This window comes from Pieris rapae, chromosome 8 (genome assembly GCF_905147795.1).
Source record: "Pieris rapae chromosome 8, ilPieRapa1.1, whole genome shotgun sequence".
Classification (NCBI taxonomy): Eukaryota; Metazoa; Arthropoda; class Insecta; order Lepidoptera; family Pieridae; genus Pieris; species Pieris rapae.
The window spans coordinates 776,202-795,092 of record NC_059516.1 but is presented as its reverse complement, the minus strand read 5'-3'; the positions used below and the strand labels follow the sequence as shown (position 1 = coordinate 795,092).

Below are 18,891 nucleotides of genomic sequence, written 5' to 3'. Positions count from 1 at the left end.
TTTCATGACGTATAGCGCTATCTGACAGTCGTGAAACGCAAAAATACTATTTATCCTACCAATAAGTAATAAATAGCGTATTTAGAACTTATCCGGACATTGTGAAACAGGCCCTAAGTATAGTTTTAACTTCCCTGGATAACAAAAACTTGGCTATTAAAAGTGGCAGATACATTTTGCACCCGTAATTTAAGAACTGGTACTAAACGTTATTTTAGATTTGTTGTTTTAATATTGATTCTCAATATTCTTTAAGTGGGAAAGTCGATTTCGAATTACCAAAGGATTTCCTAAGTCTTATTTATTTATAAGTAATCTTACAACTGATTAAGAAAACTATAATTAAACATTAAACAAACGACCGCTTAATATTTATAGAAAAAACTAAATTTTCTTGAATGGAATCGAAGCAAATGTAAGACTAGACGAAAACAATCCAGCAATACGACATAATATATATCATATGTATATATAATATTAAGTCGCTTAACGAGGATTTTAACGAGATGTAAGGCACTTATTAAAAATAACTTACACAGAAATGTTCGACCACAAGCAGTGTTAATATAACAAAATGATTAATTCGTATAAATAGCATTTTAAAATCAACGTGTTGGTCTACGCTCCTCCAAAAAATACTAAATGTAGATAATCTATTGGTATAATACGATGTGAGGATAAATATTCATAATGCTGATAGTTATTATTTTAATAACATGATTGTGGATGTACAGGATAGCAAAAATTTATAAAAAAACATAACGATCCTCGATCCGAGTCCTCATAAGTTAAGTCCGTTTTTATTTATATTATTTATTTTTATATTTATATCTCCAGTGTTGCTACTTCTCTGTCTATTTAGTACTTTGTTTCAAATATGATTTGAAAGAGATAGACCCTTTGGAGTAGAGACTCTTGGGCCGTGGGGTTCAAACGCACAGACGTTAATTAAAGATACTATCTACCAGATTGACTTCTCGTAGATAGTTCCGGTGACCCCAGACCAGGATCAACCAATAACTATCGCAATACAGCGAGGAAATGATGCCAGCGTTAAAGGTTAATACACTGCCACAGGGACCAAACTAAATATTTAAATTTGTTTTAAATATAATTATCATTTTTTTATTATTATGTGTATGTAAATATATAACGATTAAAAATGTAAGGAGACCCTAAATATGGCTGTCCCGAGGCTCGAGGCTCATTACTAGGGGACAATAAACACATAAATTTACTTGAAAACTAAGACACACAAATTAATACGTATGAGAATTTTATTTTGCCATCTACTGTGTATGTGTTGTTTGCTTTATAAATAAATAATTGGACAAAATATGGTATAATGAAAGCTATTTACTGTACAATTATGTCCATTGAATTAGATGAATTATGAGGCAAACAGGCTGGAGGCTCATCTGAATTTAAGTGATACTGTCACCCAAGGACACTCGATGCCAGAGGCCTATTAGTTATTTTAAGGTATTTATACAATATACGTCAGACATGAGCATTTGTAATTAATATTATAAAATTTAAAAAAAAGCATACTAGAATGTGATTTTGAACTAGACGATCCCATTACGAAGCTTAGAGTTTTAGAAGCATAGAGAGAATAGAGAGATTTTTCGATTTTACGGATGATAGCTGCATTAAAACTTGTTCGAAATCCCGAGCTTCATAGACACACAGAGCATACGAGATTTATATATTGTATAACATCTTATTTAACTTTCTGAACTCTTCCATTCTACAACTCTCCTGCTACACAGTTTTTTGTTGTGAAAATGCTTTGCACATACCCTACGCGGCACGACTGCATAGTGTGAGAGGGTTATTTGGAACTCTCGATTCTGCATACCCACTAAAACCCCAAGCAGCCAGCAATAATCGCCTCATGCGGGATGCGATAACAGCAGAGCCTTATCCGCATCCCCACATACGATGCGTGGGTTACGTCCGCCTCTCCACGCCCATTGTTAGTTTGTGAAGATACTTGACACAGCCAGTATTGTTCACAGGCCGGGCCTTTCGCTAGGGAAGATCAGTTCCAGTACTTGCAGGGTTACTACTAAATAGTAAAACAAGATCGATATCTTCAAACTAGATCGTCTCAAACAGCACAGTATGAGAATACTTGAGGATGTCTCGCAAGTTTTATTGGATTATAAAAGAGGAATCAATCAAAGTGCGCAAGCCCTTCCAAAAGCATCGATAGGCCTTCATTCAGGCCTGAATTCCAAGAAACCTTCTGACTTCGGATATCGATAGTTTTCTATTAGAAATATATTGTCAGACTCTTGCATAGATATACCTAACGTATATTATTTACAACCCTGAATCCGGGCATTTCTTTACTTAATGGAACCGTTAATAAAACTTTGCCATTATTATTAATGCAAGGAATAAAAATAAAAACATTTTCGTTGTATTTTTATTAATGCTGATGGATGGTAAAATTATTTATTGTATGCACCAAGATGTCGGTCTGACATTTCAAAATGGCGATTTTAAGCCACAGGCAAAGAAAAGTATGTGACACTGTACACAATTCCATCACAGAATACATTTGAACTTGATACTATAAAAAAAGTATGATCAAAATAAATTAAACTTACCTTTTTAACATTCTTCGAATATAGAATTTCGATAGAAGTTTATTGTGACATGAAGTGTCTTTTAGAATAATTTTACCTCCTATTCTTTATTTTTGTGAAAATATGTTGTATTAAGTTAGTTTTATATATAAGATTTTTTAAAGTTAAATTTATCACTTTACTTATAAATATAGTAATAAATTTGTAGTGCAATAATTTTATCGAATGCATCAGCTTGTTAAATTTGTAATATTTGTACTAAGTACTGTGTCATATATATCATTAACATATACAAGGTACTATGTATTTACGTTTTCATCAAATAATTAATTCTACACTCCATTCTACGAGGGTAACACTTACAAGACCAACTCACGGATTGGTATGTGACTTTGTCTGTCTTTTAATAACAAAAATACGTTAATTTAGGAAGAAGTAGCACCCACTAAACCCGAAAAATGATTATTATTTCATTTTTAGTTATTTCAATTAATAGTTTTAATTATTTCAATTTGAGCAGTGTTGGCCTCTCGTCATGAGGTCGTAGATTCGATCACCAGCTGTGCACCAATGGACTTTCTGTGTGTGCATTTACCATTCGCTGGAACAGTAAAGGAAACTGATATAACTATTAAATTTATATAAAATTGTCACACTTGAATCAATTTAATTTACTGATAACTGCTTGTATTAAAGATTCTAGCCTACCTTTTTAGTATATACCAACAAGGATCATTTTGCTATACATGCATGTATGCAGTATCATAAAAAAATTAAAGCAAAAAAAAAAATGTTCGGGGCTGGACATCCCTTATCGCTTAAGGGTTCGAAAGATATAAAGTAGCCGATTCTCAGACCTACTGAAAATGCATAATAAAATTTATTAAAATCGGTCGAGCCGTTTCGGAGCAGTATGGGAACTAACGTTTTGACATGAGAATTTTATATACATACATAGAGATATATTTAATGTTGTCCTTAGTGTTCGTTGTCAGTGTCGCCACGCCGAGGTCAGAAGACTTTTTCAAAATCGGAGACCTTCCTAAATGGTGCGAATGCCACGTTTCTGGAAAATCAGTACCTGGAGTGGTCAAAGTCTAAAGGGTCAATCGATTCCGTTAGTTTTATTTCTAATTATATAATATTATAACCTCGGCAATACACTCGCTAACCCTCTGGTATTTTTGTGTCCATGGGCTATCGCTTAACATCAGGCTCTTGCCCGTTTGCCCCTGTTCTATAATAAAAACGTTATCACTACGAGGTACATAGGTACATCGGTTCTTTCTTTGTCATTTGTTTTAAAAATGAGGGCTTCAGGTGAAGCAGAAACTCTGGAGAACTATGTTTCCTAGAACTAGAACGTAGTTGTTCCCATTACAGGGGAGCAATTTGATAGCTAAGGGGCAAATTGAAAATTTATGAATGTTTAAAATTATTAGAAATTTTCGTTTTTAATTATGTTTGAAAATTTAATTACTGGGTTTCGTTAACAAGTAATTTCTTCCATTAAGTTTTAGATTAAATTTTAGATATTTAAAATTATGTATGTTACATAGAGGGCATACAATGTTAGAAATGGCAGAAAAAAGTTTGGGAAACATTGGCGTAGATAACCTGATACTTACTGTATTAATTACAGTTTTGGTATAATACATTTTTTATGTTTTAGTCTTGGGATGGACTGTACGAGAGTGTAAATAGTTCGAAGTTGCAGATAGACGAGTTTCAAGACGATTTCAGTCCTAAATCTAATCCTAGTAAGTAACGAAGTTCCGAGGAGTTTAAGACAAATTATATATTTTTTAGTCCGTTAAAAAATGTTGAAATCTTAATCACGATGTTTGTCCGCGATGAAATCCTAAACTACCGAACCGATATCAATCAAATTTGCACACCGTGTGCAGTCTGGTCCAACTTAAGTGATAGGATAGCTTAGATCTTTAATTATAGTCGCAATTTTTTTTTAATGCAAATTATTTGTTTATAATTTGATACAATTCTAACAGATGGCGCTGTGTTAAAAGTACCAACGTTTCACATAAGTTCTCCTAACGTTTGCCTTGAATAGTTTACTAATATGTAATAGGTATAACAAAAACCTTAGTCACAGCAATGCTTGGCCGAGTCTGCTAGTAATAGGTATTATAGTTAATTCCGTAAATACTACCCTCAAAGTCAGTTAACATTGATCTATTTTATGTTGGTTACTTAGTTTAAATTTGTGGTAAACTTGTCGATACACCTCCACGAAACAGCTCCCAATTTATTTCCTTGCCAATGGATTGCAATTATGTGGCACATGCCACCCCATAGAAATTAATTGAAACATTCATTGTGAAATGAATGAAAGAACGTTAAATTTTTTGGCTTTAATAAAACGGCTAACCTAACCTGATCACAGTCAGAGAAAACAAAACCTAACCGAAACTGGAAAATGAAACAAAATCATTTACATAATGCATGTAATGACAGTTTTTTGTTAAATTGTTTAAGGGGTCCAAAGACATGCGCCTCCTTTATCTTATATACAAGTCGTAGGTAAAGTCGTCTGTTCTATGGTGGAGCATATATATATGGTGGAGGATTCGACAAATTTACAAGATAAAAATGAAACTTTGTACGTTTGTAAAGAATACATTCAAGAAATACAAGTGCGAATAAATAAATGTTCCACTATTATCAAGCTAAAATACAATATCTCATATTTCAAATAGGTACATTTTAAAAATGACAGTCGTAAAAAGTTAAGTAATAGAAAAACGGGATAGAGACAATAGAATTTTAGAAGAAAACGAAACATTACAGAATCAAAATCATCAAAGGTGACCGATGCAGATCCTAAACATAAAATAATGCTACACCTGGCAGTCCAAAACCTAATCAGAAGCTATCAGGTATATATATATATATATATATATATTTTGTATTTTTAGTATTAGTTTGTACTTTTCGCTCTTTAAAATAATGCAATACTTTTTTAATAATTGTCTTGGCAGAACCTTTATCTCTTTCATTTATATTTTTGTTAAGCGAGGCTCACCTAATGTTAAGCGATACTGCTGCCCATGGACACTCACTTGCCAGAATGCTCGCAAGTGCGTTGCTAGCCTTTTAAGAATACTATGCTCTTTTCATGAAGGACCCTCAGTCAAATTGGGTCAATTTGTCATTTGCCTAGCTGTTTGATCAACTGGCTGAATATCTTTCATGCCGCTAGTTAAACAGCGCTGTTTCGTTAAGAGGCTATTATTTCAACGGCTTATTAAGCTAGTTGGCTGCGACATACATTTTGTAAATAACTATCGCTTTCCTTTACACAATTAGGCTTTCGGTGTTTTTCAACTGGTCCTACATTTGAAATATTAGATTGGACCAAAATACGTTTTTTTAGGCACGTGGCCATTTACTTGCCAAAACAGATCCACTGGGGCTGACCTTTGCGGCCAGGTGGCTTTTGAATGCCCAATCGGCACCTGTCGACCTAAAAGGAATTAATTGTAAGCTCGTTGCAAGAGAACTTGGGACTATTTTAGGTAAATACATAATATATATATTATATTTCAAAAAGTAAATATAGTATATTACAAAAATACATTATTTTGCGTATTTTTGGAAATTAAATACAATAATTCTACAAAAAACTACATAATTCATTTTAAATATTGTGTAAATATTATTATTTAGGTGATGAACATATGGACATGTCATTCGAACTGCCTCACAGAACATTTATCGGAGGCAAAGAGCAGTCATTGACGTTGAGGTATATTTACAGTACTATATTTATTATTAAAGTATTCCTACAGCTACTCATTAAACAATATTCAAACAATTATATTATATACAAAATCCAACAACGGAATACACATTCAAACATAAACATAAAGCACAGTTTTACCTATTTATACATAGCACAAATGAATACTAAATTCTAAATTTTAAATCCTAAGATTCATTGATCATAATAATAAATATTTAATATAAAGGAAGAATAACAAAGCCATTATTAATAAAAGATACTAGATAATTCTTTAAGCATTTTTTAGTCACATTAAATATATCGATTTGCTGGTAGTTTATGTTGTAATCTAAACGTATACGATATGTATACGATACATAACTGAGTTTTGTAAATAGTTGGTCTTAGACCGAGGAATTTGGGATTATTGGGGGTGCCTTGTATTGTATGATGGAGGGTTCTGAAATAGCAAAAGCGACAACAAGTTAGGGCAGTCAATTAAGCCGTTGCAAATACAATGTAAAAAAATTAGGTCGTATTGTTTACGTCATATTTAAGGGATTCAATAACAAAGTACTTGCAGGAATCAAAGTAGCTACTAAACTTTTGAAAATCCTTAAAACTTAAAAAACTTAAGGAACTTTTTTGAATGTTCTCTATTGCTTCAATGTATTTTTTGTAGATGGGGGACCAACCATGCATGAATATTTTAGTGTGCTCCTGACTAAAGCAAAGCACAGGCATTTTATACAATTTATATTATTGAAAGCTTTGCATACACGTTTGATGAAGCCAAGTTGTTTATATGCTTTTTCTGTTATATTATCTATATGATTTGAGAAACACATCTTATCATCTATTAGTATCCCCATGTCTCTAAATATAACTAAATTCACCTCCTTAATTGTTGTATCTCTTTTTTCTTCTTCTGTTTATTTTTTTCTGATAGGTTTCTAATTTACTAAGATCTTATTGAAGTTGAAAATAGTTATTTATAGATTTAATTTTTAGAAATATTTTTTGTCATCTGCATTCATGAGATATTCTAAATACTTGAAACAACTTGTTATATCATATAGACAAGCGTTGAACAATAACGGACCTAGTACACCTAGTAGACCCTTGAGGTACACCGCATTACTACCGCCTGACTCCTATTAGTTAATAATACGATATATACAAATTCAAAATTAAAATCGAAAATTAATCAATAAAGCTTTTTTAAATTTGACGGTTATTTAAATGATCCTTGGAATTTTGCTCTGGTTCCAACAATTTATTTGACTCAAAACTTGGCGATTGGCGGAGAGTTTCTTGCCAGTTCTTCTTGCCCGCTTTACACCTTTGACCTGCGAAGTGGTAGTAAATGTAAATTTAAAATCAATTTAATATATTTTCTGTTGACGTTCATAAGTATACTTAGTTACTACATTAATAAACTTATTTTGAATTTGAATTTATACCAATAGAAAAGCACTTTAAACGTGGCGTTTCTTAACTTACTTAATTCGCTAAATCCTCTTACGCAACTCAAGTAGTGTATTATTGAGAAAGTTAACAAAAACATATCATCTTTGAAAATAAGTAAACTTTGTATATTTCATTATAAACTATTTCCTCACGCGAACGTCGTTTCGCCGTAATACGATTATATTTTTACCCAATCATTTTAGTAGCTACCAAAATATGTAATGATGTTATGTAATAATTTACCCCATTAAAACTGTTTGGTTGTACGGAATACATTCCTAAGTAGAAAGAAAAAAAATTCACATCTGGAATGAGTAAAAAATACTGGAAATGGTCCAGCAGTCTTGGAATTTTGTGCTTAACAACATATTTTGCTATTAATTTTTTTAATATATTGATTATATAATATGAACGTTTCCTTCGTTAAAGGGAAATCATCAGTCGTCTAGAGAAGGTATACTGTCAGTCAATAGGCGTGGAGTACATGCACCTATATAACCCGGATAGTCTGCAGTTTATCAGAGAACGAATGGAAAAACCCGGCTGCCTCGAAAAGACTGCTGAAGAGAAGCGTCTAATTATGCGAAGATTGACAAAGGCCGTCTTGTGAGTACTTGTCAAACGGGCAGGAGGAAAAACACAAAAAATTATGGACGCAGTTTTAGTTTTATAAAAAAAATATATTTTTTGTTCCTAAGAATAGCTATTTAGGTGTTTCAGTTATGAAACCATTATCCGCATACATTGCTAATGATATATTTTGTTAGGTATAGTAAAAAATCTTACTTTAGTTTAGAGAAATATTTCGCAACAAAATGGCCAGCAGAGAAGCGGTTCGGTCTTGAAGGTGGAGAGAGTATGATTGTCATGCTGGAGGAGATCGTTGACTCCAGCACAAGGCTTGGAGTAGAATCCATCGTCATGGCTATGCAACATCGAGGTATATATACATAAAACAATATATGTTAAGTCCCCTTGATTAGGTTAATTAATTAAATGAATTAGTATTCTGTATTAAAGGATTATTATTATTCCTCAGACGAGGAAAGATTGTCTTTTTTAAAATATAAGAAAAAAATCTTATTTATCTTCCGTCTTTGACAAGAATCTCGTCTAAAGCTTAAAGGTACGATGCCACCGAAATAGCGTTCGTTAGTTTACAAACATTTTGTGCATAACTGTAGCAGAACAGGTACTAGATACTACACGTACTAGTCTTCTGTCTCCATCGAAAATGCTGTGTGTAACTTTTATGTGCGCACAGTGCTGCACACTTGTCCACGAACTTGTTGATTGTGATTTTTTTCTGTCAGCAATTGCTTATATGGACGGACAGGAAATCGTTGTTCTTTGTAATATAAACTTGATCATACAAACAATTACTTGGCATAGTGCTTTAGTAGCGGAAGCAAGAGTGAGTTCGCACTTCGCGAACAACGTGTTTGTGCGCGTCAACACGAGTCCACTACTTACACTGTGTGTGCGCACACAAGTGCACAGTTGCGAGTGATCTTTGCAGAATATTCGCGCACAGTTTATTGTTATTCGCATGTGTACGTGTGAGTCGACAATAGTATATTTCATTACAAGTGCGGAAAGCCTGTCATTGCAACGAGTTCCGACGAATGTCTACCCGAGCCGAGGCGCAGCCGAAGGTGAGGGTTGACAATCGGGAGAAGTTGCAATGACGGTTCCGCACGTGTACTGAACGACTATTTTTAATACAGTTGCGAAAAAATTAAACAATTTAATTAAACTATTTACTTTTTTTCTCTTCTCTCTACGGAATAAATCCATTGCACGTAGATATGTAGCGACTTATATGTTTCCGGTAAATTGTTCTCCGAAGCATTTTATGCAATTTTTACTAAATTAATGCGTTCGGGTGGTATTCATTCAAATAAAATATCGTCGAAATTACTCATTTTTGCAACAAATAACTCAACTCGAAAGAACATTTTTGGAAAATGGCGCCAACCGCAAAGAATATGAGCAAAGCTTGTTTTTTCTTTTCTTCACCCATTCTGGGTACGCAAAGGGAACTTGGCCCATACAGCGAATTCTTCGAAAGAAAACCAAATCTAACTCATTGAGTCCAATCATTAAATCTGATATTGAAACAAATAGTAGCTTCTTTTCAAAATATTTGCATGAATCATAAAAACTTCTGTGATTTTTTTAGTAAAAACTTCATGGTTAGTTTTTTCTTTTTAATATTTTTTTTTATTGATATGAAATAAAATAAACCTAACCTAACTAATTGAATCCAATTATTAGTAAACTTTTTAAAAATACGTATTTGCATATATTATAAAATTCTTTTTAATATTTTTTTAATTGATATGAAATGAAAAGAAACCTAACCAAACTTATTGAATCCAATTATTATAATATTTAGAAATCATATATCATAAAAACTTCTATGAATCTTTTGAATAAAACCTTCGTGGTTGGTTTTTTCTTTTTAATACACATTGTTTTGACAGTTGGCAAAGAAAAAGCACGAGTGTCTAATAGCCCACTTTCCGAACGCTATACCTCCCTGCAATATGCCACTTTTTGAGCAACTGTATTAAAAAAACCATTACCTGTTCTTTACGCTATGCGCACAGTTCAGCACACTGGTGGAATCGTACCTTACCCCTACTTGCCCCCATGGAAAAATTATCTTTCAAACCACAGTTCACTATCAGCAGTCTCTTAAACATCCAGTGAGCACAAATTTGTTATTTTAGGCCGACTAAATATGCTGGTAAACGTGTGTCGTAAGCAATTGACTGACATCTTCGCGCAGTTTAAGCCAATGGAACCTAAGGAACCTGTACGTATTTTGTAGAATTACTAAACTATACAGGTACCTCGATAAACGAGGGCCCTAATATGTATACGATATTTTGCTTTGAGTTGAGAGCAAGAATTGAGATTCGAGGAATCGCACGCTGCACACGACACTCATAGTTTCTCCAAGGCGAGACCTCAGTTTGTTTGCTTGTTCTTCTCGTTTTCGGAGTATTTTTGACAAGTTAAGGCTTTCTATACATTTACATTATCTCATTTATTTTTTACCAAAGGAGATCGTGAATACATTTTCTTATTCAAAAACACTGAACAAAATCGACACAGGGGGTGTTTTGGGTACTGGAAAGGATTAATGGCATTTTAATCATTTTCAATGGCCACAACTGCTTTGACATACGAGCAAGGTTACGGGACGAATTAAACTCGTATGTCGAGGGTACCACTGTACATATTATAACTAGATGTGCCCGCTTACTTCATTTCGTCTTAATATAATTTTACCTATCTTATGAATACATAAAACATTCTATGCTGTTCGCTTTTAATCCTTCCTCAGAGTTCAAGAAATACATAATAAAACTATTACTGAGTGAATTGGTCCAGTCGTTCCAGTTTAGAACTTAGCAACATTTTTGCGATTCGTTCTTATTTACACACTAAACTACACCTACTTCCTACACATTTAAATAAAGATTCAATGACTATTATATTATTGAGAACTGCAGAGACCGACCGAACACTTAAAACTTTAAATAAATTGGCTTTTACATCCATTTCAGGGATCCGGTGATATCAAGTATCATTTAGGTACATATATACATCGGTTTATTCGTAAAACAAATCGCTACATTAAAGTATCAATGAGCTGCAACCCATCACATTTGGAAGTCGTGTCACCTGTTGTTGTCGGCAAGACTCGTGCAGAACAGTTCTTCAAAGGAGATAATAATGGTGATAAGGTGAGGCCTATAATATATCAGTAAATACCCTTTATACCATCCCTCATTAGCTATTTACACCTAGCAGACTAGTCTGAGTCGTTGTGGACAAAACAATATTTAAGAATGCACAGTTTCTTTACATGGTTACTATATTTCTAATAATTGGTCTACGCATTTACCATGGAGAGTGTTCAGAGGAGTTGTTCGGATTATTACCTGCAGCTGAGTTTCATCATCGGACGTCGAGGCAGAATACGAAATTCCACCCGTATCACCTCGACGTCCGCCGTTCCACAACTGCGCGTTTTTCCAGGCAGTTTTTGCCGCGCACCACCACTCTGTGGAACCAGCTGCCAACTGAAGTATTTCCGAACCAATTCGACTTAGGGTCCTTCAAGAAAAGAGCGTACCAATTCTTAAAAGGCCGGCAACGCACTCGCGAGCCCTCTGGCATTGAGGGTGTCCATGGGCGGCGGTATCACTTAACATCAGGTGAGCCTTCTGCCCGTTTGCCCCCTGTTCTATAAAAAAAAAAAAAACGTACATCGTAGTATAGTAATGGGTTGTGAACTCGGTTGGAGAAACGTCACTTTACGAGCCCATACTAATGTAGGGCTTGGAATGGAAATTTTCTTTGCCACTTCTTCAATACAAAGAGTATTGGGGGGCCCATTGTGCTGTCATATTGCAAGCTACCATTGTGAGGAAGTGGCTTGGATTTGGTTAGCGCTGCGCATTCTATATTCTCGTATCCTGTTTATCGTTTCTATGAGATATTTTCAAATAAAATACAAATTTAGTCAGGATTTAATGAAATAATGATGCATGAGTAAAATTAAAATTTTGTTGTTAATAACATGTAGGTAATGGCTATAATCATGCACGGAGATGCAGCCTTTGCCGGGCAAGGAGTTGTTTATGAGACTATGCACCTCGGGGAACTACCGGCTTTCACAACACACGGCGCTATACACATTGTGTGTAACAACCAAATTGGATATACCACTGATCCTAGGTTTGCTAGGAGTTCTCCATACTGTTGCGGTAAGTCAAGTTTCTTAAGTAATACTTTTGGTCTATTTGTGACCAGAAACAAAGTTTAAAAGTTTCTAACACAGTTTAGGCATCTCTACGGTGTAAATTTCACGATTATTTAAATGATCCTAATCCTTGGGATTGATTTGCTCCAGTTCTTATTGCCCGCTTAACGCCATTGACTTGCGAACTGGTGGTAAATGTAAATTTAGAATTAACTTATTTTTTGTTGACTTTCATAGTTAGGGTTCATAGAGGTTTAACTTTCACGTAGTCTGGACCGTACTTGTACCATGTAATCTGATGATCTTTCAGACGTGGCGAAATGCGTGAATGCGCCAGTTCTCCACGTGAATGGTGATGACCCTGAAGCAGTCGCTCATGTTGCTCGCTTGGCCATTGAGTACCGGTGTCGTTTCAAGAAAGACGTGGTCCTGGACTTGACCTGCTATCGAAGGTTTGGGCACAGTGAGGAGGATGAGCCAATGTTCACGCAGCCCTTTATGTATAAGAAGATACGCTCAATGAAAACTAGTAAGGCTACTTAAAGAAAACACTTATTCAACGGATCGAAGCTATGTATTATTATGAACTTATAATTATTTTACATAATTTAAAAAAAAATGACGTATCGCGTGCTTTACAGCGACGTGCGTAGTGACAGTTGCTATTATGTGTTTATAAAAATAGCTTAGATCCGTTGAAGAGGTGTTTTCTATAAACGTGTAAAAGTTATGTTAATAAAAGACATTACTAAGGTTACTTAACATGGATAAAGATATAAGTTTGTTTCCATTGACTTTGGCTGTGAGTTGAACACTTCACGACCTCTCTATTGATTTAATGTGTAAATATTTATACAATTACTAAGACAATTTTTAAATGTAATTCTCTATATTACAACAAATTATAACGAAAACATCGCGATCGTGATAATTTTTTTATCGAATAAATATTTTGTGTATCGAGTGTTTATCTAGTGCTAGGATTTACACATTTCAGAATAGTATACATCGTAAATATACAATTATTTAAAAAAACATTTACATGACAGTCGATCAAATATACGGCGAGCGATTGAAAGCTGAAGGTGTGGTGACTGACTCTGATATCAAAGGCTGGGAGAAAGAATATATGGACACATTAAATAAGCACTTTGAACTTGCCAAGAAGGTCACTAAACTGAGTATCATGGACTGGATTGACACGCCGTGGACTGGATTCTTTGAGGCACGCGATCCTAAGAAGGTATGATGAGTGAACAATATGTATTAAAAAAGATTTTTGTTTAACAACTGTCTTATTTTTCTACACTTTGATAAAATTTGTATATGTGTCGCTGTAAAGTGGTTAAATCAGAGAGTTACTTGAATCTCTAGACAGTTACTTGAAGATCGATATTCAAGCAAGTCTGATTTAACCACTTCACTGCGACATAAATAAATACCGGTTTTATTTTACCAACAATCAGTATAAATACATAAATAAATCATATAAAGCATAAAAACAAGCTTATTAATTGTTATGTTTTTTTATCTCAATGATTTTTCCGCAGATCGAAGAAACCGGAATTAGCGAAGCAACTATATCGACGATAGCCAACCACTTCTGTAAACCGCCGGAGCCCTGGGCCTTCGAAGTACACAAGGGTATTAATAGAATTCTACAGAACAGAGAGAAAATGGTAATTATCTACTCGCATTAAACAATTACATTTATTTCTTAAAGTATAGTATAGTAAAGTAAATAACAAATACGAACTACATATATTTGATTCGTACAAATGATTCATTAAATATAGAGCGCTAAGTACAAATTAATTTGTAGTAGCGGTGTCGCTAGACTGTTTTACTTAAGTTTTTGGCTATTTAATGCGACATAAAAATAGTTGAGAAACCATGTTCTAAGCATACATTATAGTCTATCTATTTATTTAAAATACATGATGTTACGGTGAAGGTGAATTTTACAATAAAATATTACACTACTAATTTTTAATTCCCCTTAACAACGACTTTTTTAATTGATGACCCCTGCTATTAAGTACGACGAGACAAATCTGATGAAGGAAACTGTAAAATAATTGTACTTTAAAGGTTAAAGAAGGTATTGCTGACTGGGCAATGGGCGAAACGTTGGCGTATGGATCGCTCTTGAGAGATAAAATACATATCAGATTTACGGGCGAGGATGTGGAAAGAGGGACGATGGCACATAGGTTTGTTTTAATTAAGTTGTTTGCCTGTACACATCTGTATAGTATAGTACGCCAGCACAGACTGTCTGTGTCGATTTTATTGATTAAACCCTTTTTCACGGTTTTACGAAATAAAAATCGTAAACAAAACGGGCAGGCTCATGATGTTAAGTGATACCGACACCCATGGACACTGACATTGCTAGAAGACTCGCAAGTGCGTTGCCGGTCTTTTATGTGAAATTGATTCGGAAATACTTCAGTTGCTTCTAAGTTTTGGAATTAAATGTCTGTATAAGTAGGAATAAATAACATTTATTTTTATGTTTGACACCGAGACTGTCATCGACAAAATCCAGCTAATAAGATTATAATACCAGGCATCACGTATATCACCACCAAGGAGTGGACGGCGCGACGCATAGGGTACTTGACACTTTGTACCCTGATCAGGCAGCATACAGCTTACACAACAGCTCCCTGTCGGAATTTGGTAAGTCTAACAAAGTGTTAACATAAAACCCAGTTGTTAGTCGTTATCTATTTTATGAATTGCATTAAATGTAAATCTAAATTCTGCTGCTGCTCTCGCTTAGCTCAAAGAACCGACGGTGGATGAGACTAGCAAGGAAATCTTGGGAAAAGATAACCAGGAATGCAAGACGGGATAATTAAATCAAAAAGCCAGCTAAAGTTGTTGCCTACTCGTTTCCGGAGGCCTAATCCAGGGAAACTCTCCAATAACTATCTAAATTTAGTCATCATTGGAAGAGGCTTCCTCTTCGTAATGGGATTCTTACTCTTACATAAATTACGTATAAGATAACTTTTAAGAAATTTTATTATAATTTTTTTTATAAATTCTATATTTGCGACTGAAAATACCGTGTACTCGTTTACCTTTGCCATTTGTATCAGGAAATGTTGTATCAAGATAAATTTTATTTCAGGTATCCTAGGCTTTGAAACGGGCTACTCATACTCAAGTCCGAACTTATTAACCATATGGGAGGCGCAGTATGGAGACTTTGCAGATACCGCACAGCCAATCTTTGATACTTTTATCTCCAATGGCGAGAGCAAATGGGTCTGTCAGTCTGGTCTCGTTGTTCAACTGCCACATGGAATAGATGGCGCTGTATGATATTTTGCTTTTTTCCATTTAAATAATAGAAATATTATTAACAAAACAAAAATTGTGTAAATTGAAAATTTTATACTATTTTTTTTTGTTCGTTCACCACTGAGTTTGTTAGATTGGTTACGTGCACGCAATGGATAAACTCCAAAAGTACTAATTTCGGTTAAAAACGGTTCATTATAACAAGTAATAGAGGAGTGCAGCGTCATTGAAAAATGTCGCCAAAATGGGAGAAAATTATTTTCCTTTGAAATCTTCTTGGTACTTACACAGTTTTTTGTCTTATATTTTTATAAAATTAACTCCAATATCAATAATGTGATATTATATGTTTAGCATTATTCTCAGCCGTTAAACGTCAGTGAAAACGTGATTCCAGGGTCCAGAACATTCGTCTGCTAGGGTTGAGAGGTACCTGCAGCAAGCTGATGATGACGAAGATTTAATACCAGATCTCGATGAAAAGGATATGGCTTGTTAGTATGATTCTAAGAACATTATTTATAACTTTATATGTATAATATATAACTATACAAGTAGGTACTATATAAATGACAAGATTTCTGTTCGTAAAGAGTCACAGATATAAAAATGTTAATCTTCATACACAGATCAAGTCTTGAAATATCTGCGTCTATTAGCAAGTTCCTTTAAATACTTGCCTGTTTCCTTGCGATGTATTCCTCCGTATACCTAGGTAACACTGAAAATGTTTAGAAAATGAAAATCAGCTTAATGTAGAAAGTTGCCAATACTTTTATTGTTTTTCTGAGTAATTTCCGTTCCTCTATACACATCGTCGCATTCGATGGAACCATTGAAAAACTACGAGTAGATTAGGTTACCAAAGAATTCAAATTAAAAAAAGTTATTAGCAACGTCTATCTGGCCAGCTCTAAACATTTTCAGTGTTACCCTTGCTTGATTAACTTCAGGTGCCACTTTTTACTAAAGGTTGGCTCTTAACAACTTGAATTCTTAGTAATCTTGCGTTAGTCTAGAAAGCTACTCTATGTGATGCCAGTGCACTCCCGTACGTTTCGCAGCCGCGCCTCCATCCTGCTACCAGCGCATACTTGCCTTAATTTTGTCAATCATTATAAGCTGCAAGAAGTCATATAGATGATGGCGAAAAATGAGTCCAAGATATGCGACTTTCCGTTAATCTGTAAACACCGTGTCGTAACATTCGTTGAAGGACTCTTTGAATCCAGCTGATGTTGAGCATGCGACGGTAACACCACATAACTAGATCAATTTGTGTTCCCTAACTGCCTTTATGTACTTCAAAATCTGATAAATGCCAAGAGGCTGATTGCAGGTGGATAAAAAAAAACTTAACTAGATCATTTATTAGATTCATCTTCTAGTGAAACAGCTTCGTGCGGCAAATTGGATCGTATGTAACGTGACATCACCAGCCAACTATTTCCATCTGATTCGACGCCAGCTCGCACTACCTTTTAGGAAACCAGTTATTTTGATGACGCCAAAGGTTGGCCTAAAGCATCCCTTTTATCGGTCACCCTTCAAAGACTTTATGCCAGGGACAAGCTTTCGAAGGTTTGCTATATTTATTTATGAGTAATCTTACAGCTAACACATATCCATATTAAACAAAAAAATACTTAGATAATAAAAGAAGCCGCTCGAAGAAGCCCATGTCTCACAGGATGACCAACCGACGCATCTGATGTATTAGACTAAGTTAGGTTATGTAACTTAAACTAGTGTTATTACACTGGGTGTCATGAATATAGGCTTAACAATCAAATCAAATCAAAAATCATTTATTCATATAGGAAACATAATGTACACTTATGAACGTCAAAAGAAGAAAAAAAAATAAGTACATTAAATTATTCTAATTTTACATTTACTGCCAGTTCTCAAATCAAGAGCGTAGGACGGAAGAGAAGAACTGGCAAGAATAATTATTATTGTTATCTATACTCGTTCATGTAACTTGTGTAGTACTTGTTGACATTTGTATATTAAAAATATGAATGCATCATATTTATGTCCTCAGAGCGATAGGCGACACAGGTCCAGCGAGTAAATCGCCCAAGGGAGTGAAAAAGTTAATATTCTGCTCGGGCAAAGTGGCAATAACGATTGACGACTTGCTCAAAGAGAAGAAATTGCAAGACAAGATTGCTGTATGTCGGATAGAGCAATTATATCCGTTCCCCTACGATTTAGTCTTGAAAGAGTTTTGTAAATATGACGGTGCAAAGGTGTTCTATTGCCAAGAGGAGCACAAGAACCAAGGGCCCTGGCTGTTTGTTAAGGTTCGGCTGGAAAACCTGTTTGGAAAGAAAATTGGGTAAGGATTCCCGCGCGAAATATTTTTTAAGTCAGATGTTGTTTTTTTAATCTCTGTCACATAGTCACGTAGGGATTCGTATAATCTGATATTTATCTAATCAAAAAGTGTGATTTGTTCAAGTAGAACTTGTATTTATGAAGAAAATGCTTATTATTTTCAGGTGTATATCCCGGCCAGCAAGTTCAGCGTCAGCAACGGGTATAAAGTGGATCCATGCCAAGGAGTTAACTGACCTCAAAAACAAAATAATTGAACTTTAATCAGTGTTATTGGTTTCTTAAAAACTGTTTGTGATATGTTTCGTTTTTTGTTAAATGTGTATGTATGAAAAAATCATAAGGCGTATTATATTAAAATATTTTGCCGTTTTAAATTATTTAAAATATTTTTTTTGTAGTTTGCTGTTGCATTAGTAATAGCATGAATTATAATTAATAGTGCTTATCGCGAATTGTATATGTAATGATTGTGTCATCATGGTAACGTTCTAGTTTTGATTTTGATTTGTAGTCTAAAAATGAGGTTTTTTTTAGTCTCGATGGCACCTAGATTTACTTTTACTGTATTCCTAAAACGAGCACTGTTCTCCGAAGCCACTACAGCTTGCGGCTCGTATCCTTGAAGTCGTAGCTTCTGTCAA

General features: G+C 34.5%; 1 protein-coding gene across 1 annotated transcript; it reads left to right on the top strand.

Annotated features, from left to right (window-relative positions):
* The first annotated feature begins 2,755 nt into the window (after positions 1-2,755).
* On the top strand, positions 2,756-18,606 carry LOC111000197 (2-oxoglutarate dehydrogenase, mitochondrial-like). Its single transcript, XM_045629321.1, has 21 exons — positions 2,756-2,979; positions 3,580-3,714; positions 4,270-4,357; positions 5,406-5,494; positions 5,992-6,133; positions 6,285-6,363; positions 8,239-8,415; positions 8,601-8,749; positions 10,545-10,630; positions 11,388-11,567; positions 12,413-12,593; positions 12,900-13,118; positions 13,639-13,832; positions 14,140-14,268; positions 14,681-14,802; positions 15,162-15,274; positions 15,732-15,919; positions 16,302-16,398; positions 17,293-17,485; positions 17,952-18,248; positions 18,412-18,606. Exons 1-21 carry the CDS (start codon positions 2,899-2,901, stop codon positions 18,509-18,511), a joined length of 3,039 nt encoding a protein of 1,012 aa, XP_045485277.1. The 5' UTR covers positions 2,756-2,898; the 3' UTR covers positions 18,512-18,606.
* The last annotated feature ends 285 nt before the right edge of the window (positions 18,607-18,891 follow it).